General features: G+C 38.4%; 1 protein-coding gene across 2 annotated transcripts in view; it reads right to left on the bottom strand.

The window, feature by feature from the left end:
* IDE (insulin degrading enzyme) overlaps positions 1-24,461 on the bottom strand; it is a 100,799-nt gene that overhangs the window by 41,562 nt on the left and 34,776 nt on the right. For both annotated transcript variants that reach the window (XM_043983655.1, XM_043983654.1), the window contains exons 5-12: positions 20,622-20,744; positions 16,299-16,411; positions 15,498-15,660; positions 13,736-13,828; positions 13,097-13,188; positions 11,960-12,040; positions 9,060-9,163; positions 354-456 (exon numbers count right to left, since the gene is read on the bottom strand). In XM_043983655.1, coding sequence (XP_043839590.1) covers positions 354-456; positions 9,060-9,163; positions 11,960-12,040; positions 13,097-13,188; positions 13,736-13,828; positions 15,498-15,660; positions 16,299-16,411; positions 20,622-20,744 — 872 coding nt within the window. The remainder of the gene's footprint in view (positions 1-353; positions 457-9,059; positions 9,164-11,959; positions 12,041-13,096; positions 13,189-13,735; positions 13,829-15,497; positions 15,661-16,298; positions 16,412-20,621; positions 20,745-24,461) is intronic.

Genomic DNA, 24,461 nt, shown 5'->3' with positions numbered 1-24,461 from the left:
GTTTCTGTCACACCAAAGCCCCCTAAGGCATTATTTAGTTCAAATGGTGTATGCCACAAAGGGCAACTACACTGAGAAAACCCTAAAAATGCTCTCTCTTCCTTTGTCCCTGTACTCTCCTCCTTCCCCGCCTTCTACTCCCTACTTCCCAAACTGTCTATCAGGACTGGCACAAGCCACAAGGCTTCCATTCTATACTTGAGACTCCTGTTTAGTTAACAGAAGGATATAGAAACCCAAAATGAACCCAGAAACTAAGGCTTTTTAAAATGTTGCAGATTTTGGAGGAATAAAGAACTTTTTTCTTCCTTTATTTATTGTAAACTGTCTTCACTGATTTTTGTAAAGCTTACCTCAATGACTTCATCTGGTATAGCCTCCTGTTTGTACTGTGTTCCATACCACTCTTCTGTCTGATCTGTTTGTCCTTCAAAAGACTTGGAAACGATTGCAACCCTAAGAACAAAAAAGGACAGAAAACAGTAACTTTGTAAATCCACAAGGAACCATTAAGTGATCCAGACACAAAATAATCCTGTCAGGACATAAGAAAATCCCAGTAGGACAGAAAATGTTTTCAGACTCCAGCCCAAGCTGCAGTGGCTTACAGGGTACACACTGTGCTTCTTTTCTTATCTGAAGTCATCAACAACTGGATCTCCTGCAAGTATAGGGAACCTGTTATCGGGGGATGTATTAGGGTATGAAAAACACCTTTATTTATTTAGAGAGGATGAAAAGTTCCTGGCTAGAATTGGGGAAACAACAATTCACCTCTGCAAGCATTTTTTGATTGCTTCCTTTGTACCAAGCACTATGTCAGATGCCAGGTACTTAAGAATCTAAGACAAAAATGAAACAGCAAAGAAGCCAGGAACAAACTCTGAGGGGGAAAAAAGGGAACCTAAACCAATTTCAGCAAGTTAAGGAGTAGTAGAAGGTAACAGAATAGAAAGAAGAAATCTGGCATGACAAAAATATGGTTCTACTGGTAAGGAACTTTGGCTACTTGGAAGAAGCAGGAATATCTCATTCTCCGCTTGGCCACAAAAGAGGGCTTGTAGACACCAACAGATGCAAAAGGAAAAGATGTATAGCAATGAGATTCCCTACTGAAGAATACAAAGGCAGTTGAGGATAGACATGATAAATCAAAAGGCATGCTGTCTCCCCGAAGTATGTCAAAGAGAACCTGTCAAGACCCCAAATACCCACTAATTACTACCTGGATTACTAATCAATAAGATATATAGCCAGAAGAAATCTGGAAAGTATCTCAAGAGACTTTGAAGTTCTGGGCAGGAAACTAAAATGGCATGGAGGCACAGACGGTATTTCCAACTAATCCTCTAGCTGGTGGTTATGTCATGGAAGAGAAAGGAAGATTTCTTTAAAAAGCCAAGAGAAGGAGAGCAGCTGGGTGGCGCACTGGATAGAGCACCAGCCCTGGATCCAGGAGGACCTGAGTTCAAATCCGACCTCAGACACTTGGCATTTACTAGCTGTGTGACCCTGGGCAAGTCACTTAACCCTCATTGCCCCGCAAAAATAAATAAATAAAATAACCCCCCCCCCAAAACCAAAAATTTTTAAAAGCCAAGAGAAGTATTTGGTTTCCTTGGCACAGGTGACTAGAACACTAAAAGGATAACTAAAAGGCTGAGAAAAATGAATTTGGCAGATAAATCATAAACATGATTTTTTAAAAAAAAGGCTTGAAACTGGAGTTTGAAAGCAAAGGAGAAAAGAACACAGATAAAACTTCAAAAATCAGATAATAAGGGAAGACAACATGTTTCAAAGTAGAAAGAAGCATAATAAAGTAAGTAAATTTGCTTGAATTCTTAGATGAAAGTAAGAGGAAAGATAGGAGATTGGTATCTCAGAGCCACGATCTGTGCCATGCCTTCTCCCCAATGACTTCTTTCATGGTTTCCCTTCCCTTCCTCAGCCTGGAAATAAACTACTAAACTAATTCTAACTGCTTTTGTGTGCAAGAGGATGTAATTCTTTAAAGAGGAATTCCTAAGAACCCCAAACCCTAAATCCCCTTCCCAAACCCCCTACCTCATTTTCCCTGTGACATTTTTGGAGCCCGAACATTGGGTACAGGAAATTCCCTCTTTCCTCATGGCACACAAAACCTGAAGGTAGGAACCTCCCTTCTGGGTTTCCTTTCTCCCTCTCCCACCTGACTCAACCTCCCATTTGAGTCACAGAGAAGTAGAGACAGTCAACCTGGGTCTCCCTTCCTCACCAAAAGCTCAGCTAGACATCCGAACCACACTCGGACCCTCGGACTCTACGTTTCTGGGTAAGAACTTTTGTGCTTGTGTGTCTATCCCTTGCCAGCGCTCTGCCCTTCCATGAGGGGCAGCCAGCGTCTCTCTCCCTTGAGAAATATCAACCTAACATCTGAACCATGTTCAGACCATTGTCCTTAGACAGGACTATATCTGGGTACAGTCATGGGACAGAAAGGGAATGTACCAAAAGGCTCACCACTGGGGTGCATTCTAAGAGATTGGACTAAACTAGAACTTACAAATTTGAGAAAGAGATGTAGGAATAACTGTCCTCGATATTCATTTTATCAGCCAATCTGCTCCTGACATTAGGAGAGAACTCCAGAAGCTAGAATGGGGTCCCCAGATCCCATCTTCACAACTTCTTGATATTGTTTTTAAGATTTTTGATAACAGGGACCTTGCGGTAGCCAAAGAGAGAGAAAAGATGGCTCGTGCGCTCTATAGACCAAGCCTTGCTAATAGCAACAGTCATCACGTCTGCTACCAGCAGATCTCTGGGAGGCCGAGATTCTGGGAGCTGCAATAAACTGGGACACAGGAGTGGGGAATGCCCCATGAAGGTGAGGTCAGCTCTCCTTTGTCCCCAGTGCAGCCCCCAAGAGTTTGGTCTAGAGAGAAGCCAGCTCTCTACAGTTCGGTCTCCTGTCCAACCCCCCTGTGACGTAGGAGGCAAGTCGAGGGATGATTCAGGGGCGACCTCTGCCTTACTCTCTCGTTCAGGTCCTAGCATTCAATTAAGGCACAAAGTCCTGGGGATCGGGGAAAGGACCCTAAAATGTAGACAGACACTACCTTTCAAAGAACTAAGTTTTGATCTGATTACTTAACTCTTGTAAGGGAGGTCCCGCCCTGTCATGCATTCAGCCTTTCCAGCTTCCACTGGGAAAAAAAGTGGTCACACTTTTTACTCCTTATCTGATAAACCCTTTTTGATTTTTTTGCCCTGGTTTCTTTTAAAATCTTTGTTTAAGTCTGTTCCATTTAGGCTTAAGGATTCATGGCAGATACCCACTGTGCCTATGTTGTCTCCGCTCACCCTCGGGACCTCACAGCTCTTCACACTCGGGACCAGGCCTTCTCCACTTCTCCCCTCCCCCTCCCTTGCGCTGTGATTTCTTCAACCCCCGCTCAGCCTGAAGCAGTTTCAGAAGAATCTCCCCGTCCCAAGTAGGGAATGTTATAGGCACATCAAAGAACCTTCTCCTAGAGAAACTAAACCAGAGGACAGACACGCCTAGAGAGATAAATGGAACCAGATTGAACTGAGCTAGCTCTGGGACCCCCACCCTTCATTCTAGTCTCCTTCAACCCTGGGGAGATAAATTTGGGTGTGGCTGCTTCCTTTGTGTCTGGAGGAGATGGCTTCAGAGATCTACAGCCACCCCTCACCCAACTCCTCCAGCCACCACCAGTGGGGGATGGGTCCTCCCTCACTAAGGGAACTTTACACAGTCAGATGGTCAGCCCCATCAGTGCTCTATAAAAGCACCTGCCAGTCTCCTGCTTGAGATTGGTATCTCAGAGCCACACTCTGTGCCATGCCTTCTCCCCATGAGAAGTCCAAGGACCTCTTTCATGGTTTCCCTTCCCTTCCCCTTTCTCTAAACAAACTACCATCTTCTCCTTCTTCTTTTTTTTTGGTGAGGCAATTGGGGTGAAATGACTTGCCCAGAGTCACACAGCTAGTAAGTGTCAAGTGTCTGGGGCCAAATTTGAACTCAGGTCTTCCTGAATCCAGGGCTAGCAGCCTCCATCTTATTCTTTTGTTGTTGTTATTTTTTTGTTTGTTTTTTTGGTGGGGCAATGAGGGTTAAATGACTTGCCGAGGGTCACACAGCTAGTGTCAAATGTCTGAGGTCAAATTTGAACTCAAGTCCTCCTGAATCCAGGGCCGGTGCTATATCCACTGTACCACCTAGCTGCCCCTCCATCTTATTCTTAAAAAAACAAAAAAAGAAAAGAAAGTAAGAGGAAAGATAATCAAGAGGAATAATTATGGCTTCAGATGTGTACATAACAATTCAGAGAGTACAGGGGGAAAAATGAACCTAAAATTTTAACACAAAGTAAATATGTTTTTAGATATTAACTAAAGTTTTATATAACAGAAATTCATAAGCCTAAAAATACAAACATAATGAAGAGCTTTTGGGGTTAGGACAGAAAGAAGCTACTAAATATTTTCCTAATACAGATTACAAACTGACACAGAGCAAAGCATGCTACGTAAGGGAAGAGAGAGGAGACGTCAAATACCTAGACACTTACTAAGAGACTCTTTACAAAAAGGTACATTAATTAATAAATTCTTGGCTTGTCTTGCTGATAATTTCCACTTTTCAGGAGATGGAAGAAACATCCTAGAGTTTATAGGGACGATGACTGGAAAACAGCAGACATGTAGCCTAGACTTTAGAAAAGCAGATTTTGAAACATTCAAAGAAAAGAATGACTGAAAAATTCTTATTTGGGGTAGGGGCCTCCTTTCCCTAAATTCCATACAAAAATAGTATCCTGTGTATGACAATATAATATTGGACATGTTCCAGGTTAAAGAAAGCTGTAATCGATGTGGGTACATTCCTTGTTATTCATACTTTTTGAAAAGACAAGAAACCATGTAAACTCTAGTTCCCTAACTGGGTCTGGAGGCTGGTCATCCTGATTGAGCATATAGTTTCTCAATTTCATCTTATAACCAAAAACCAGAGAGGGAAAAAAAAGGCAATACAGCTTATGAATAACACTCAACATCTAGCATGGTGCTTTGTATAAAATAAATGCTTAACAGTTAAAATAACAGATGGAAAGTTCTATAAGTAAAGTATAATCATTGAATAAAGAAAAGGAGGAGGCATCTAAAAGAACCTAATTCAGTCAAAAAGCATCAAGTGCTCAACCGTGTTCAAAGCACGTAGCTTAAGTTTAGATTTTAAAAGGACATGAAATGAACATGCATGAACATGCATTTAAAAGGACACGCATGAAAGATGGAAAAATGAACATATAAAGACAACAGTCAAGAGTAACATCAACCTAAAGGCTAAAGCACCCAAAAGAAAAGATCATTTAAAAAATGTTAAAAATAATAAAATGGGCTTTTAAATGGGCTATAGTAAGAGCAAGGAAGATAAGTAAAAGACCAGACACCCGCTTGAGCAAGATGAAGAAATGCTAATAGATGACAAAGAAAAGGAAAAACATTCATATCCTAGTTTGCTTCCATCTTCTCCAGCAAGAATAGTATTCAATCAGAAAAGAGTAGAATGAATCCAGAGGGAATTCCAGCCTGAGCCCTGTAGGAACCCATCCAATCATTGCCCTAACTGCAGCTTTTATGCCTCCTCCTCTCTAAGGACAGAAGACAGGTAGCCAGTAGCCGGGTTACTGAGTCTGTTTTCATTGGGCTGGTGGGGAGGCTCCTGGGAAGCTGAGAGTCATCAAAGGGAGGACATTAGAGCTACAACACAAAGGGAAGAGGTGCCCTTCTGCTGCTTTCTCTCTGTTCCTTTTAACATTGATACTGGCATAAGAGACAGCATAGTGTAGTGGAGAGTGAACTGGCTTCAGTTATGAAGACTTCAACTCAAGTACCACCTGCACGGCTGACCCTGAGGGACAAGTTACTTAACAGTGTGCCAGGAAACTCTATGATTGAGCACAAATCAACCTGTACTGGTAGAAGGAGTTTCTTTACTGAGGAATGTTCCCTGTACTAATGAAATTACAGGTTTGGCCCCCCCAAAAAAGCATATATACCAGAATAAACATCAGCATAAAAGAAGACCAGGGGCAGCTAAGTAGCACAGTAGATAAAGCACTGGCCTTGGATTCAAGGGAACCTGAGTTCAAATCTGGCCTCAGACACTTGACACTTACTAGCTGTGTGACCCTGGGCAAGTCACTTAACCCCCATTGCCCCACAAAAAAAAAGAAGAAAAAGAAAGAAGACCAGCCAAGTTTTCTAAGCTTAACAAAGTAACATTTATTATCTGGCAAAAGGAACCAGCTGATATCATATCCAGAAGTGACTACCTTTAGTATCTACTGAATTTCATGTTCTAGTGGATAAACCAGACAAATTCTACTCAAGCTTTTCAACATCATCATTACTTTCTGCAATCCACTGGATAAAAATATATGTCAGGGGACAGCTAGGTGGCGTAGTGGATAGAGCACCGGCCCTAACCCCAATTGCTTCACTAATATATATATATATATGTCCACCACATTCCTATAGTCAAACCCATTTTTTCCCTTATATTAGCTACATTTAGTTTTGGGGGGGTTTTGGGGGGGGGGCCTGCAGGGGAATGAGGGTTATATGACTTGCCCAAAGGTCATACAGCTAGTAACTGTCAAGTGTCTAAGGCCGGATTTGAACTCAGGTCCTCCTGAATCCAGGGCTGGCGCTTTATCCACTGCACCACCTAGCTGCCTCCTACATTTAGTTTTAAGGTAAGTATAGTTCTACCTTTGTAGAAATGAATACAATTACTAAAAAACTAGGTGCAGAATTTCATTTCCCAATGTGATTTATACCCAAGATTCAATCAGTCATTCAAAAATTGACCAAGCAAATTCTAAACCAACAATCCCTGTGGTATGGGGTACAAGGTGAATTACAGAAGTATGGCAGGAAGTACTTTTACTACAAGGCTTCAGTAGCCTGGAGATTACATGCAGTGTCACAAGGATGTGCATTATCCAGCATAGTCACAGATTTAGCTGAAAACACACTGATAAAGCTTCCAGGTCAAACTTCAAGCTTGTCATGACAGATGACATGGCAGTCCAGGACAATGGAGGAGATCCAGATGATAGTTCTGATTCTCTGTGTAACCCTGAGAAATCAGTTCTTTAAAGCTCAATTTCTACATGATTAAAATGAGAGGATAGACTAGATCACCTCTTAGGTCCTCTCCAGCTCCAACAGTCTAAAACTCTAACATTATATCAACACTCCACTGGTAGGAAATTCATTAAATTCTAGAATTCAGATTACAGCAGAGGCCCAAGGAGCAAGTTTAAAAAAGAAAAGCCTTCAAAAAAAGTGAACTAGCTGTTGGCAAAGCCTAAGTGTATTAATGTAAATGAAAGAAGCCAAACCCTGCTGTTTCAGAAATTAGGTAATCAACTTTATTATAAGTGTGCATGAAGCCAGTGCAGAAGGTGGGGGAGACAGGAGGTATATGCATTTGAAGGCAGGCCTTCCTGCTGAAAGCAAAGAAGAAAAGCAATTCTTATGTATCACAAACTGATACAGTTCTCTTCAACTCAGCTGAACAAATGTTCAGTAACCACCTATTGAATTAGGACACTGCAAGGCACTAGGGATACAAGATTTAAAGTTGTCACAGTACTTGTCCTAAATAAGCTTACAAGAGAAATACAAAATACAGAGAAATATAATACAAGACAGAGAAAGTGCTCTTAGAAAATCTAAGAAAGGGATTTTCAGCAGGGATAGGGGAAGAGAACGAAGCAGGTAGGCATCTTGGAAAAGGGAGTGGCCTTGGGAAAATCACTTCTCTCTGGGCCTGACTTTCCAGGGCTGTAAAACAGAAAGTTGACTTGTCTAGACAATCTCTCAGGTACCTAATGTTTCTTAATCCTATGGTTCTATGACCCTTCTGACTGCAAGTCCCGGTACACTGTATTACACTGCCTTTTTGACAGTCATAAAGAAAGGTTAAATTATGCTCTATCATCTCTTTTTGTTTTGGGGTGTTTTTTTTGTGAGGTAATGAGGGTTAAGTGACTTGCCCAGGGTCACACAGCTAGTAAGTGTCAAGTGTCTGAGGCCAGATTTGAACTCAGATGCTCCTGAATCCAGGGCCGGTGTTTTATCCACTGCACCACCTAGCTGCTCCCTATCATCTCTTTTTAAGAAGACAGGGTTATAGCTGTGTGACCCTGGGCAAGCCACTTAACCCCAATTGATGATGATGATGATGATGATGATGATGAAGAAGAAGAAGAAGGAGAAGGAGAAGGAGAAGGAGAAGGAGAAGGAGAAGGAGAAGGAGAAGGAGAAGGAGAAGGAGAAGGAGAAGGAGAAGGAGAAGGAGAAGGAGAAGGAGAAGGAGAAGGAGAAGGAGAAGGAGAAGGAGAAGGAGAAGGAGAAGGAGAAGGAGAAGGAGAAGGAGAAGGAGAAGGAGAAGGAGAAGGAGAAGGAGAAGGAGAAGGAGAAGGAGAAGGAGAAGGAGAAGGAGAAGGAGAAGGAGAAGGAGAAGGAGAAGGAGAAGGAGAAGAAGAAGAAGAAGGAGAAGAAGAAGAAGAAGAAGAAGAAGAAGAAGAAGAAGACGACAACAGGGTTATATATAATAAAGTTTAGAATGATTTTCACTAAAATAGTTTTTTTTTTAAGTGGGGCACAGATTATGTTTTTGGTCAGTTACTTCTAAAACCATTCATGTGGAAACTTAGATTCCCCACAATAACAGATAACAGAGGTCTAATACTACTGCATTTTTAAATGCTAATATGCCAACTCTTTTTGAGTATGATCCTTAAAATACCAATGGGAATACAATGCTAATAATGGCTCAACTAAAGTGGTAATATGATACTGTATCAAATTTTTTTGCCAATTTATTCCAAATTTTATTAATAAAGTATTTATTGAACATTTGATACAAACTGAATTATATAAATGTCATTAATGATGAACAAATAAGCTTCCTCTTATAAAACTATTTTGATTTTTATTAGTCTTTTAAAACTTAATTTATCCTCAAAATGACTTACCGGACATTTTCTGGCCTCAGTTTATCAAGGACCATCTCTATTAAATCAGGGCGAAATTCTTCTAGCAAATATTCTGCTGCAAGCACTTCTTCTAGGGGATAATACTTTAAAAAAGAAAACACAGTCTTGAGATATCAGTCATATATTAACAAAAATATGTATTAAATACATTTTTATTTCACTAAATTCATTATCTCTCCCCACCTTCCTAACTTCCCTATCACTGTTGAAGGCATCATCATCTTTATCACCATGGCTGAGAACCTATTATCTTTAACTCCTTGCTCTCTTAAACCCCCAACCCACTACATATTTAATCTGTTGCTAAGAACCATTGCAACATCTCTCAGATGTGCCCCCTTCTCTGCTCTGACACTGCCACCACATCGGTGCAGGCCCTAACTAATCACCTCATGCCTGGACTACAAGAGCCTTCTGGTTCAAGTCTTTCTCCCATCTAGAAGGTCTTATACTCAGTTGTCAAACCGATCTTCTGAAGTACAGCTCTGACCATATCCTTCCCCTATTCAAACTCCACTGGCTCCCTGTTACCTCCAGGGTCCAAGTATCCAGAGTCCTTTATAACCCGGCCCCTTCCTACAGTCCCTTGGTGCCCCCTCCTTCTATGACCCATCGACTTTGACCTCCTCGATTTTTTTCCATCTCCTGACTGCTCTGCCTTTCTACTGATTCTTCCCCATGCCTGGAATGCTACCCCTCCTCCTTGCCTCTACCTCCTGAATTCCCTGAATGAAGCCTCAGCTAAAATCTCAGCTTCACACAAGAGGTCTTCCTCAGACGCCCTTAACTTTACTACCTTCCCTCTGAGATGATTTCCAATTTGTCCTGTATGTGTGTTGTTTGTACATGGTGGTTTACATGTTGTCTTTTCCCAGCTAGATGCGCTCCTTGAGGGCAGAAACTGTTTTTGCACTGCACAGTACCTGACATATTCGAGACCCTTGATGAATGCTTGTTGAAGTGGTTTGACTTTCTCCATTAACTTTTTACTCAAGGACAGAAAAATTTATCAAATCCTAGTTTTCTCCTTCTTACCAGAGTTTTGTATTTTAGAGAGTTTTTATGAGTTAATCCCACCAATTAGTCTGTTTTTAGGCAGCACTGGATTTGTTTGAATACAAATGCGAGACAGATTAGACATAGCCTGCTCTAGAAATAAAGGTTTGATGGTAAAATGCTGGCACCTACAGGGCATTTTCTAAATGACCAGCTCAGTTAGAGATATGCTCCCCTCTCTGGGCAAAAACTGCTGTGCCAGTAAGCCTAGTACTCCCTACTGCTGTGAATCATGTCCTTAAAGCAGGGTAGGTAAGAACAGCCAAGGACTGAGCTAAAGTGCACCTAGAGGAAAGGTATACAACTATGCAAGGCTCATGATAACAAATTGTATTTCGACATTTGGAGACACAGGACCTAGGTTCAAAACCTAGCTCTGAAAATTGGCCATCATTTATTATCTCTGGGTTTCATTCCCCTCATCTGTAAAATAAGGGGATTGGACTGGTTGACCTATAGATCGATAATCTTAGAGGAGTACTTAATCTGAACTATTTTCCAAGATCAACAATAACAAAAATGATGATACAAATTTCTGCCCCACTCCAATCTAGCTAGCTGGCTTCAAAACCCTAAGTTTCCTTTAAATTAATCACCATGCTTTACTCTCCCCTCAGAGAGGATTGGTAAAAGTTTTGCTAGATAATCTGGGAAGACTAAAAGTCTTATAACCACCCTGAAAGAGTTCCTGTTCTTTTTGGTGGACTGGGACATGTATCTTTCTGAGACTATGGACCTACCTGGGATAATCAGCTGAATATTTAAATGCTAGCCCTAGGCCACAAAAATACACAGTTCCAGGGCAGCTAGGTGGCACAGTGGATAAAGCACCAGCCCTGGATTCAGGAGGATCTGAGTTCAAATCTGGCCTCAGATACTTGACACTTACTAGCTGTGTGACCCTGGGCAAGTCACTTAACCCTCATTGCCCTGCCCCTGCCCCCCCTGCTCCCAATACACAGCTCTCTAGGATCAAAACTTAGGCCACCAAAGGGTAATGGGGGAAGTCAACACCATCTTACCTCTGGCCAAATAATGAAGGCAAGATGGGAATCAAACCACACACACATTTTAGGATTTTTTAAACAAAAGCAAGAGGTTTAGTTTTCAATTGTTGCAGATTATTTGGTTTTTGGGGTTTTTTTTGGTGGGGCAATGGGGGTTAAGTGACTTGCCTAGGGTCACACAGCTATTAAGTATCAAGTATCTGAGGCCAGATTTGAACTCAGGTCCTCCTGAATCCAGGGCCAGTGCTTTATCCACTGCACCACCTAGCTGCCCCCTAGATTATTTGTTTTTGAAATAGGAATTGGTACTGAATCTGTGATTTGATTGGTGTAGGGAACTTTCAGATACAGAAGACTCCCTCTACAACACAGGTCAGCTCTTTCTCTGTAATTTAATAGTCCCAGATGCCTAGAACATGGACAGGTTAAATAGACTTGGCCAGTTGCATGCAGCCATTATGTGTCAGAGGTGAAACTTAAATTCAAGCCTTCCTGGCTTGATGGCTAGCTCTTATCCGTTAGGCCATATTGTCTCTGATATTTGATTTAAATTTCTATATTAAAATTTTATACAGAAAAGAATGTGGAATTTGTATCCACAGTTTAAAAAAAAGTCAGGAGAAAAATACTAAGAATCTTAGGTTGAGAGTTTTTAAACATTTATTGAACACCAAAGTTTTGTACTGAACAATCACCCAAAAGTTTCATACTACAAGCTCATAAATCTTTAATTGCTGAAATTAATGAAATCATCAAAATTAATATACTAAGTAACTCCAAAATATCTTATAGACAATTTTTTTTAAAATTACTTACATGCAGTATTCCTGCAATTTTAGATGTATAACCTCTAGGTCTCTCTTTATCTTTAAACCTAAAAGCAACAGCATTCAAATCCTAAAACAGAAAATGACTCCAATTAGGCACAGCAAATTAATTCCAATAAATAGTCTACTACAGTATTTTGGTTTTCATATATATGTGCACTTTTTATTCAATTTTCAATTTTCAAGATTTTCTGAGTAGCATTCTTTTTTGTCCATGGTGATTTTATATGCATGTTTGAGAAAACATAGTCCACAGACATATATAATCAAATTACATTTCTGAAACAACTGGGCTCACCTCACAGAACATATAACAAAAAGCAAAACTAGGCAAAAATTGAATGAAAACTGATCTCTTACACAAAAAGGTAGTAAGAAAATAGAATATCATGCAGAATGTACGAGGTGCATAGAATCTGATCTTAGTGGGCCAATGAAAGTACACCAAAAGCAAAGAGCTCTTCCAATACAGTTGTTTAAAGAAATGAGCTAACATCTAAGCTGACTCCAGTGATCAAGATTCTGCATAGGTAAAGATGTTTCTCACATTAAAATAAAATGATTTTATTGATTTAAGTCAAAGTTTCTTAAAGGGGACACTCCAAAATGTACTTAGGTTTTTCAAGCATAAACATCATTTGCTCCATACAATAAATAATACAACAGCCTGACTATTTCAAAGCATCACTACTTAAAATTATTCTTAAGGGCAGGGCACAATTCAGTAGTAAAATTCTGAGATAAAAAGGAAAGCTGCCCCCTTCGGTTATCTGAACCATTTTTACTGTTTTTCAATCTAGGGTGCTGCAAGTTTACTAGTGATTTACTCAAACACTCATCAAACAGACTAAGAGGTACCAGCTCATTAAAAGCTGGGTTTCTTCTGGGAGGGGGTTTTGGTTCCATCTTTCCCCTTTGGAAGCTTACAAAGCTAACTGGGCCTCAAGCAACTCACAAGGCTCAGAGAACACAATAGCCCATCTACCACTATTCAAAATTGGGAGAAAAAAAACAATTTCAAATTTCAGCTGGGTCACTGATGCATTTCAATCTAAATTAATTCACATGTATTGGTTGCAAAATATAGATACGTTCCTTAAAAAAAAGTTTGGTGAAACAAATGTACCTTGCACTCTTGGAAAACCCATTCTTGAGGTCCTTCTGTACGTAACTTCTGAATGTATTGAAACATGTGCAAAATTATATCTTCAACATGTACTGGAAAAAAGGGGCACACTTAAAAATCGTTCAGTCCTTGTATCCTTCAAATCCGTGAGCCCACTCCTAAGGTAAAGTAAGGCAAGTAGAATATGGTCCCTCTTAGAAATGAAGTCCTCACCTCCCAGAGATTGGTGGCATGGCCCAAGCACTCCTGTGAGGTGGTATTCTGGGCCCATGGAATCAATAAAGTTTCAAAGGAGATGCTACTTAAAATTATTCTTAAGGGGAATACTAGCATAAGGAGATGAGAAGCAAAAGGGAAATGAGTTAAGAACATGGGCTACATACCAGCCCTACTTCAGACTGGAAAGATAGGCGGGTTAACATTTTCCAAGAATTGTCATAGTTTTCATTTACAAGTTTTTAAAAAACACCTATGACGGGAGGGCCAAGTTAAATGGGAAAATTAGACATGTGAACTTGTAAAGTACAGAAATTTGAAAGCTTACAATTTGTAATATAAATTATATTCATGGAATAAGAATGTAAGATATAAACCAAGTAAGATAAGTTTTCATCAAAAAGTAGATGGTGTAATACTTACAAAGTCCTTCCTCAGTCAAGTCCACATTAATGATGAAAAACATAAAACCTCTGGCTCCTTCCTTTTGACCTCCTACAAGAGTGTTTACCCAACCTGCAATGCACAAAGGAAACCAATGTGGTCTTTTCTCCTGTTCCTTTCAATGCAGATAGATTCCATTACTGTTGATATTACTATACTACATATATACATATATGTGTTCTCTCTCTCTCTCTCTCTCTCTGTATAAATTTTTACACAGAATTCCTATCCCATACTCAAGACACTCCTTCTCTCTTCACCTTCCTCACAATCAAAACTCATTTGGCTAGTTTTCAGGGGGGCAAAAGAACAAAATAGGTTTGAATTTTCCAAATCTAAATTATTCATATCTTCTGCTTTCTCTGTTCCTATACCAGTACTGTAAAATGGTACTCAATAAAGCAACATAAGTAAGAATACTGACTACATTCAATTTAATCAAATCCAAAGAATACACACACACACACACACACACACACACACACACACACACTCTCTCTCTCTCTCTCTCTCTCCCTCCCCCCCCCCAGCCCAAATTTAGACTCAGTGATATAACTCAGGCCAAGCCATTTTTGGATAATTCTATTCATCCCTCACTCCATACTCGTAAAAAATGGCCTTGTATCTTACCAACTTCAATGAAATAAATAACATCATATTATATGAGTTTCACCTTTTACTTTCCATTTTCTTTTCACTTCAAGATTGAGAGGACATTAAAACCATGAATCCCTAAATTTAGTTACTAAATCCAATCAAGACAATAACAAGAAAGCAAATATCCAAAAATACTCTCCTCTAAGAGTACTGCAGAAAGAAAGGCACACTGGTGGAGCCATCAATCAGTACTATCATTTTGAAAAGTAATCTGGAATTACTGTATGCAGATAAAGTAACTAAAAAGATGTCTTTGTTCTTTGACAAAGAAATTTCACTAACAGGCTTATAACCCCAAGGGAGCCATTGATAAGAAAGTCACCACATATACCAATATATTTGTGGCAACCCCTTTTTGTGAAGGCAAAGAATTTGAGGCAAGGTAGATGACCATTTATTAGAAAATAGTTAAAGAAATTGTGGTGCATGAACGTAAAGGAATATTACTGGGCTGTAAGAAATGACAAACATGACAAATACAGAGAAGCAGGGAAAGATCTATATAAATTGATATAAAGTAAGCAATGTCAGGAAAACAATATGCACAATGACTACAATAACATAAATGGAAACAACCACAACACAATAAAAAAAAAGAATGTTGCAAAATTATAAAGAACAAACATGATTTGAACAGAGAGATACAAGACACCCCACCTTTTTGTATAGACAGGAGGTTAAATGTAGTATACACAACATGTAAGGAATAATTGGAGAAATTTTTATGATACTTTAAAAAAGGAATCAATAAACATTTATTTTAGAAAATACACTCTACCAACCCCAAAGACCACATCTCAAATTTAGTAAAAAATCAAAGTAATCTCCATAGCAATTTTTTTTTTCCTAGTGAGGCAATTGGGGTTAAGTGACTTGCCCAGAGTCACACAGCTAGTAAGTGTTAAGTGTGTGAGGTCAGATTTGAACCCAGGTACTCCAGATTCCAGGACCAGTGCTCTATCCACTTCACCACCTAGCTGCCCCTCCATAGCAATTTTGGGAAAGAAATGATTGGCAAAGTTAAGAACTGTGATGTTACACGTTAGGAAATTAATATCCAAAAGTTGGTTACCACGAGACTTACCCTTTGATTTAAGTTCTGATAGGAGACTTCCAGGGCCTTCATGTCCAATAAGATGACCAAGATAGTGACCAGGGTTTGATTTATAATATTTCTGAAGATCGGGTATTGGAAATGTAACATATAGATTTCTTATGTCCTTAATGGGTACAACCTTATAAAGTTGCTGAAAATAAACAAAGACATTAGGCTAGCTAAAACTCACTGAATCTAATATTCATCAACTATAAGACTACCTGTAAGAATCTAAAGCTTTAGGGAAATTTAAACATTAGATATAAATTCCAAGTTCATTTCAACTATAAACTGAATAAAATTAATGAGATGTCATGTTTGTAGAATTTCTTTACAGTCCAACTTGCTTCATTGATCAAAAAGAGCACAGGACAAAGAGGTCTGGAGACCTATAACCCCAGTTCCACAACTTATACGAGGGATGTAACACTTTTGGTAAGTCACTTAACTTTTCTGGATCTCAGTTTATTCATTTGTAAAATAGAGATAATAGTGTTTTTAACATCTACCTCCTCAGGGTTGTTGTGCATAGCAAATGTTATTATGTAAGTGAAAGTATTTTATCACCGCAAAATGTTTAAATGTCAGTTATTATTGTTAGAAAGTTCAAACTTTTGGCACTGGAAAATAACGACTATAATTTATTGAACTTTTCTTCATGCTGCAACTCACTACAAACACCCCAAATTCTTCCTTATAAGTAACAGGACAAAAAAGGTATCTTTCTTTTACTCTTCTCTGGCCAAGTTCCTATAATCTCAAGTCTAAGAGTAAAATACATCTACTCACCCTAAGATGCTCTTCTTGGAAAGGGTGTTCTGGAAATTCTGGTAATGGGACATTTTTGTTCTCTACTTCCGAAAATAGCTTCACAACCAGCTCAGTCAACTCATCTAATGACTCTGCAGAAAACAAGCCATTCAAATCATGACTTAAATTAGTGATTATCAGGAACATCTGGTATTTTGGCCAATAAAATCATGCAACATAAATCTCAGCCCTAACAAGAAACTATAAAGCAAAAGCACACGGGACTATACTGAAACAAAGAGTTATGTCCTCAAAATAATAGTAGGCTCTAAAAAAAATTTTTTTAGCATAACTTACATATAGCAAAATTGAGAGAAACACATAACCAAAGAGGCAAAGTAAGAGTACAGCATTGAACAAATAAGATCATTATCAACTCCTGAATGACTGAGGTCTTTTTCCACAGATGATACACAATTAGAAGGCACAAAAATATGAAACAAACACTTGAAGACCTTGTGCAATTATTACATTTATTACACCTATATTTTGAAAGCACCCACAATCCTCCAACATGACCTTAATACCTCATCCTCCCTAAACCAAGGACCCCCTCTCTCCTTTCCTTCAAGGACAGAGGCCTTCTCACAGTTGCCACTATACACCAAGGTTTCTTCTTTTACAGGCTAGTATTCAAACACTTCTATTTTCCATTCAACTAATTTTTTACTCTTTGTGTTATTTTCAGATGAAAAATTACAAAGCTGATTTGAGGGTATTTTTCATGCATTCAACCCAGCACCAAAATTACTAATTATAGTTCTAAAAAACTGTCAGGTATGCTAAAACCCCAAATAAATCAATTCTTCAAAATGGCAGAGCCAACAAAAAAAACCTAAAAAAAAAAAAAGTTGTTTGAAAGATGAATAAGAAAGAGACAGACCTACTGCTTGGAGAATATGACATGGGGAGAATAAAAAAAACTCTAGTCCTATTATTGCTTCTGTCTCCTTTACCAAGAACAGTTTACAAACTGGAACAGGTAATACAAACAGTAAAGAAGGAACTGAAGGCCAAGATAGATTAGGAACCAGAATAAGAACATTTAACTATCTTAGGGGATTTGAGTTTCCAGAGGTACACATTTTGCATTTACACATACTGGAGGAAAAAAATGTACATGTGCCCTCTCAAAATTACTTCTACAAATCACAAAGCATAGAAGAAGCACTAGGAAACTAGAAAAGGATAAAAATGGACTTCTAAAATCAAGGCAATAAGTGAAATGGTTGAAAAGATTAACTTCAAAGATTAGTAACCAAAACTAATGAGATGAAATTTAACAGGGATGGATCGAAGGTCCTGTGTTTAGATTTTTCAAAAAATAACTGTAGAAAACATGATAAGGAGAGCTAGCAATTAAACACAAGAGTTTACTTTTTTTAATTTAATTGGGGGGGGGAGGGGAGGTAATGAGGGTTAAGTGACTTGCCCACGATCACACAGCTAGTAAGTGTCAAGTGTCTGAGGCCGAATTTCAACTTAGGTCCTCCAGGGCTGGTGCTTTATCCACTGCACCACCTAGCTGCCCCCCAAGGGTTTATTTAAACTGACTTTATTTAGCAAGAGTTTTTACACGAGCCAGAAATATGATAAGCCTTTGTTAAGTGCCAGCTATATAAGAGAAATGGTTATGTGAAGACCATTCACTCAAAGAAGAGAAGATGTCAAGGTCTTCATACTCAAATCAAGCACTGTGTGAATGGGCAACACCTGCTGAAGGTTCAGAGGCTAGGAGTGATGGTTAGACCACACACATTAGGGTGATCCCTAGGCTCCTGAAAGAGCTTGTCAAATAGTGGTCACTTGACCATGGCCAGCCTCCTGGGCAAACTTGGGACCACAGACAAAGTGAATCTGGGGACAATTAGGGTTTGGTGCCATGCCTACAAGAGGGGGAAAATCATAACAGGAAAACACAAGAAAGTGGAGGGGAAAAGGCTGAGATATTCTAAAATGACGGATGAAAAGTATATGCTTCTTCATATTCCTCATATAAAAAAAAATCTTACCCAAAGACTAATTAACTATGACTTGACAAAATCTTACAGTGCCATAAAAAAATTTCAAATAAAAAAATAATAACCTCATGAAAAAGGTCAATCACTTTGACTGTAATTTTAAGAAAACATACTCCCCAAATGAAGCTATGAATGAACCATAGCAACATCTGCCGTGCACTACTGTCAATAAGGATTTGGATGAGATAAAAAATTTTCCCTAGTGCCAGATGAATGTTTTGTTAGCACGGTTTATATAACACGCAATGAAATATACTTGAAATTATACTTTTAGAACACATAAAACTAATGATGTACATTTGTTTATTTGCCTTACAGTTACATCTAGAAAAGGGATTTATAAAAATCACAGGTTATTACAGATGAGAAAGGGATCTTGTAGCTCTTCCAATTGAAACCTTTCATTTTAAAAATGACAAAATAAGGCTAACTAATGGGTAGGCTACAGTTGGAGTCCCGGCCTTTTGATTTTAATATCAGTGTTCTTTCTACAACATGACACCCATTACCACTATTGCTTTTTAAAAATTTTATATATAAAGTAAACAAAGTGTTTTTAATGAACACAAGTTTCTTCTTGAAATAAAGGCCCATCATTTATAACAGTTTTCTTTCAGTGATGCTATATGGCATAATTTCATGTCTCTGAAAGAGTTGCAGTTGAATGATACTCAAAAGGAAACTGAAAGGTGCAGGTGGGAAAAGAGTTGGCTACAACATATAACCAATGAAGAAGTGTACTGAAGCAGCACACAAGATGTCATCAGAAAGTTGTATAACCAAAAAATGACAGTTAAGTCTCAAATCATGAGTGCAAAGGTAACTGACCCTATAAGATTCAGTGTTAGAGAGATTCAAACAAAGTAGCAACTTATACTGAGTAGACTCCTAACTTAAAGCATAGTCAGATAGTTGTGATAATTAAGCCTTTTATAATGGGGTTTATTGGACCAAATTTCCTTCCTCTTTTCCCTGAAAGTAACAATATTAAGTAACTAACATCTTATGCTTACATAACATTTTTATTACATTATTATTTTTTTTTTTTAGTGAGGCAATTGGGGTTAACTGACTTGCCCAGGGTCACACAGCTAGTAAGTGTCAAGTGTCTGAGGCCAGATTTGAACTCAGGTACTCCTGACTCCAGGGCCGGTGCTCTATCCACTGCGCCATCTAGCTGCCCTACATAACATTTTATAGTTATAAAATGTTTTAGATGCATCACTTCCTTTGATCCTTATTATAATCCCAGAAGTCAGGTAATTTAAAAATATTTGATCCCCCATTTTGTAAAGGAAGAAACTGATACTGAGAATTATTCAGATACTTGCCCAAGGTAACAAAAGCAGGAAATACCAGAGCCAAGACATTAAGTTACTTACTCCTTGCTGCTTCTAACAAAAAAGTCTTGTGTACCAAAAAAGAAGAAAAGACATTTAAAAACCCCATGTGATAGTGCTGCAATGAATATCTCTGCACACCATGGAAGGTAAGAGAGAACTTTCTCCTTCCTTCCTTAACATGTCATGTCAATGTTAACAGCCCCAACAGAGGAATATTCGAGCAAAACATGCATCCTAAAGGAATATTTTTTCTTAAATTCTTTGAGCGGTATATGTAAGCCAGGGTCAGCTGTCATGTTCACTGAGGTCTATACCACAAATATGAAAACCACAACCTGGCTAACCAAAAGTATTGTTTTCATTGTAAGGGAATTGAAACATCTGTGTTTGCTTTAGGCGTGTTATTTCTCTCAAATTCAGTGTGGACATAGATAACTACAAATAAAACTGGTCCCAAATGCCACCATATTTCATTTTGAATGCTTTCCACTAGTTCTAACTAATATTTACTTTTACACACTCTTTTTTTTGGGGGGGGGGGGCAGGGCAATGAGGGTTAAGTGACTTGCCCAGGGTCACACAGCCAGTAAATGGCAAGTGTTTGAGGCCGGATTTGAACTCAGGTCCTCTTGAATCGAGGGCCAGTGCTTTATCCACTGCACCACCTAGCTGCCCCCCAATATTTACTTTTTTTTTTTTTGCGGGGCAATGGGGGTTAAGTGACTTGCCCACGGTCACACAGCCAGTAAGTGTCAAGTGTCTGAGGCTGGATTTGAACTCAGGTCCTCCTGAATCCAGGGCTGGTGCTTTATCCACTGCGCCACCTAGCCGCCCCCCCAATATTTACTTTTTAAAAGAAACAGATCACTTTGAGATACATTTTTTAAATCTATAATGTTATATTATCTTGTTCTTTGCTAAGTTTCTGGAATGCTTACCTCGTCCTAGCACACAAATAGCCATTAAGTTGGATGAGTAATAAGTAGAATGAAATTTCAGTAATTCTTGTCTTACATCAATACCTTCTTGGGTTGGTCTTGTTTCCAAGGTATATTTGTTACCTGAAAGAAAAATACTGGTTAAAAATGATTTTAAACAATATAAGACAGATTTGTATTGAATTCTTTCTTTCTTTCTTTCTTTCTTTCTTTCTTTCTTTCTTTAGGGAGGCAATTGGAGTTAAGTGACTTGCCTAGGGTCACACAGCTAGTAAGTGTTAAGTATCTGAGGCCACATTTGAACTCAGGTCCTCCTGACTCCAGGGCCGGTACTCTATCCACTGCGCCACCGAGCTGCCCCTGTATTGACTTCTAAAATGAAATACTACTAGCTTTCTCTGACTGCCCCAAAGCCCGCTAAGCTCTACTATTGGACTGTAATTATCTTCACTAACAACACAAAACAACTTCTATATCTGGATAGATTCAAGCCAAGTATAATCTAAATATAAAAATCATCTGCAGTCTGCAAAGCTAATTTGCCCTAAAAGCAATGAAGAAGTCAAAAAAGGAAAAGAACTAGATAAATAAAATATTATTAACAATTATGAGATTCCCTTATCTATATGGAGGCTATTTTTCCTAATAACTTAACATGACTGTTAAATATCTCATTATTCTCCTAAAAATTCTTCTGGTTTCAGATACTATAAAAATATAAAGATGAAATGACATACACTCTCAAAAATTAAAAGAATTTCTATATAATAATCAAAAGGCACAAAAAGCTATAATAGAAAGGGAACAAAATAACTACAAAATGCACAAACTATCTAGGGATCAACCTCCCAAAGTGTACCAAAGATTTGTATATATTCAATTTACAAAATGCTCCCTAAAGAAATGAATAACAACTTAAATGGCTGGAGTAATATTCAATACTCATGGCAAAGTGATGGCAATATAATAAAAATAACAATACCACCAAAATTAATTTACACTTTTAATGCTATACCAATCAAATTACCAAGAAACTTTACAGAACTTGATAAAGTAATCAGAAAATTCATTTGGAAAAACAAAAGATCTAGATTATCAAATGAAATGATGAAAAGAAGTAGGGACAAAGGGGGATAGCACTTCCAAACCTCAAACTATATTATAAAGCACCAAGCATCAAAATCTTCTGTTATTGGTTAAAGAACAGAGCAATAGACCACGTTAACAGACTAGACAAGGGAGATACAGAAACAACAGAACTCAATAATCCAGAGTTTGATAAAGCAGAAAACATAAATTACATCTAGGGGAAAACTCATTATTTAATAAAAACTGCTGGGAAAAATTAAAAAGCAATAGACTGAGACCAACACTTTGCACCATATTCCATAATTCACTCTAAATGGGAGATGCAACCTTAACATTAAAGATTAAACTATAAAAAAATTGGAAAACAAACAGATAATATGCCTCTTCACAGCTGTAAGGGGCTAAAATTCTAGCCATACTGACTAAAATATCTAATGAGTGGTCGCCAATAAATTATAAGCTTTACCAAGAGTTAGACTTTTAAGCATTTATTAAGGAGAATAAGAATTTGGTAAAGAGAGAGAGAAAGGCCTAGATTCATCTATCTATTAAAGGGAGAGCGCATTTCTAGCTCCCTTCTCCACCAGAGTCTTCAGGAAAGAGAGTGTCAGTGCGCCAGCCTCCCCCTTCTTCATCCCACAAACCAACATCACTTCCTGACGCCCAAGAAAAACCACATGGTCCTGCCCTCAGAGGCCCTCTCCTCATGTTGGAGCTTTCCTACAGTAAATCTCCAGCAGGTGGCGTCATTCCAATCATTACACAGCTTTATGGGTAGGAGATCAATTCTTTTTTTTGTCTGTTTTTGCAGAACAATGAGGGTTAAGTGACTTGCCCAGGGTCACACAGCTAGTGTCAAGTGTCTGAGGCCGGATTTGAACTCAGGTCCTCCTGAATCCAGGACCGGTGCTTCATCCACTGCACCACCTAGCTGCCCCAGGAGATCAATTCTTAACCAAACAAGACATAGAGGCAATTATTAAAGAAAAAAATAGATAACTTAGATTACTTGAAACTGAAAAGATTCTAAGCAGTCAATATTAATGTATCTTAGAAAAGAAGGGAAGTGGTAGAATGGGCAAAAAAATCTTTGTATCAAATTTCTCTGATAAGGATTTGGTATCCAAGATACATAAATATAAAACATTCACACACACATAAAAACAATTTATACTCTCTACGTGTGTGTGTGTGTGCATGTACAAACACACACACACACGTCATTCCCCAATTGATAAATGGCCAAAAGAAATGCATAAACAATTCTGAAAAGAACTATAAAGTATTCACTTGATTCACAATCACTTGAAAACAATAAAAAATTCAAAAAAATCAAAACAGCCCTTCGGTTTTCACCACCTCAAACTCTACAACCCAGCAAAAAATTTAAAAAAAAAAAGTCAATAATCAATATTGGTGGGATTATGGAAGGATAGGCACACTAATATATTTTTTTGTTTGTTTTTGGTTTTTTGTGAGGCAATTGGGGTTAAGTGACTTGCCCAGGGTCACACAGCTAGCAAGTGTTAAGTGTCTGAGGGCGGATTTGAACCCAGGTCTTCCTGAATCCAGGGCCGATGTTCTATCCAGTGCGCCACCTAGCTGCCCCACACACTAATATATTTTTGATGGAGCTGTGAAATTATACTTTTTTTTTTTTTAGTGTGGCAATTGAGGTCAAGTGACTTGCCCAGGGTCACACAGCTAGTAAGTGTTAAGTGTCTGAGGCCAGATCTGAACTCAAGTACTCCTGACTCCAGGGCCGGTGCTGGTGCTCCATCCACCGCGCCACCTAGCTGCCCCTATACCATTTTCTAACACAATTTGGAATTACGAAAATAAGTGATTTAAATATCCAAATTCCTTTGACTCAAGAGATTCCACTGCTAAGTACATACCTCAATCAAGAAGGTCATGAATAAAAAGAAATGCTCCACATACCCTAAGAATTTATAGCAGCACTTTTTGTGATAAATAAGTGGAAACAAAGTGAATGACCATTGATTCAGAATGCATAAACAAACTGTAGTACATGAGTAAGTGAAATATTAATGTGCTTTAAGAAACAATGAATACCAATAAGATACAATACATGATGAACATAAAAGAATATGCAAAGATTCACATGAATTGATACAAAGGAAAGTAAGCTGAACCAGGAAAACAACATATATAATGACTAAAACAATATGAATAGAAAGAAACATAAACATAAAACAATCAAAAATGAATGTTCCAGGAGCAGCTAGGTGGCGCAGTCGATAGAGCACCAGCCCTGGAGTCAGGAGTACCTGAGTTCAAATCCGGCCTCCGACACTTAACACTTACTAGCTGTGTGACCCTGGGCAAGTTACTTAACCCCAATTGCTTCACTAAAAAAAACTAAAAAAAAAAAAAAGAATGTTCCAAAATTACAAACAAGGATGGCTTTAAAGGGACAATAAACCAAGAAAGTTTAGGAATCTCTGTTGAGGATGGCTCTCTGGGAGGAGAAGGGGTGCAAAGGAGAAATTTAAGTGTTGTAAAAACAAAAGTCAGTGACAAAGATTTCCCAGATGATATATCAGAAATAACATTGTTCCATCAATCTCTGATAATAAACATCAGGTAAGGCATAAGCAGCATAGAGAAAAATGCCTGACAATGGTAACTGGAACAAATCTCACAACCAAGCTGATTAAGTTTACTCCAGATTTGTTACTTAATCTCACCTGGCCCTCACGAGAACAAAGCTTCTTAAACTGTACATTT

This window comes from Dromiciops gliroides, chromosome 2 (genome assembly GCF_019393635.1).
Source record: "Dromiciops gliroides isolate mDroGli1 chromosome 2, mDroGli1.pri, whole genome shotgun sequence".
Lineage (NCBI taxonomy): Eukaryota > Metazoa > Chordata > Mammalia > Microbiotheria > Microbiotheriidae > Dromiciops > Dromiciops gliroides.
Note: the sequence above shows the minus strand (reverse complement) of the source record. Positions and strands in the feature narration are given on the sequence as shown.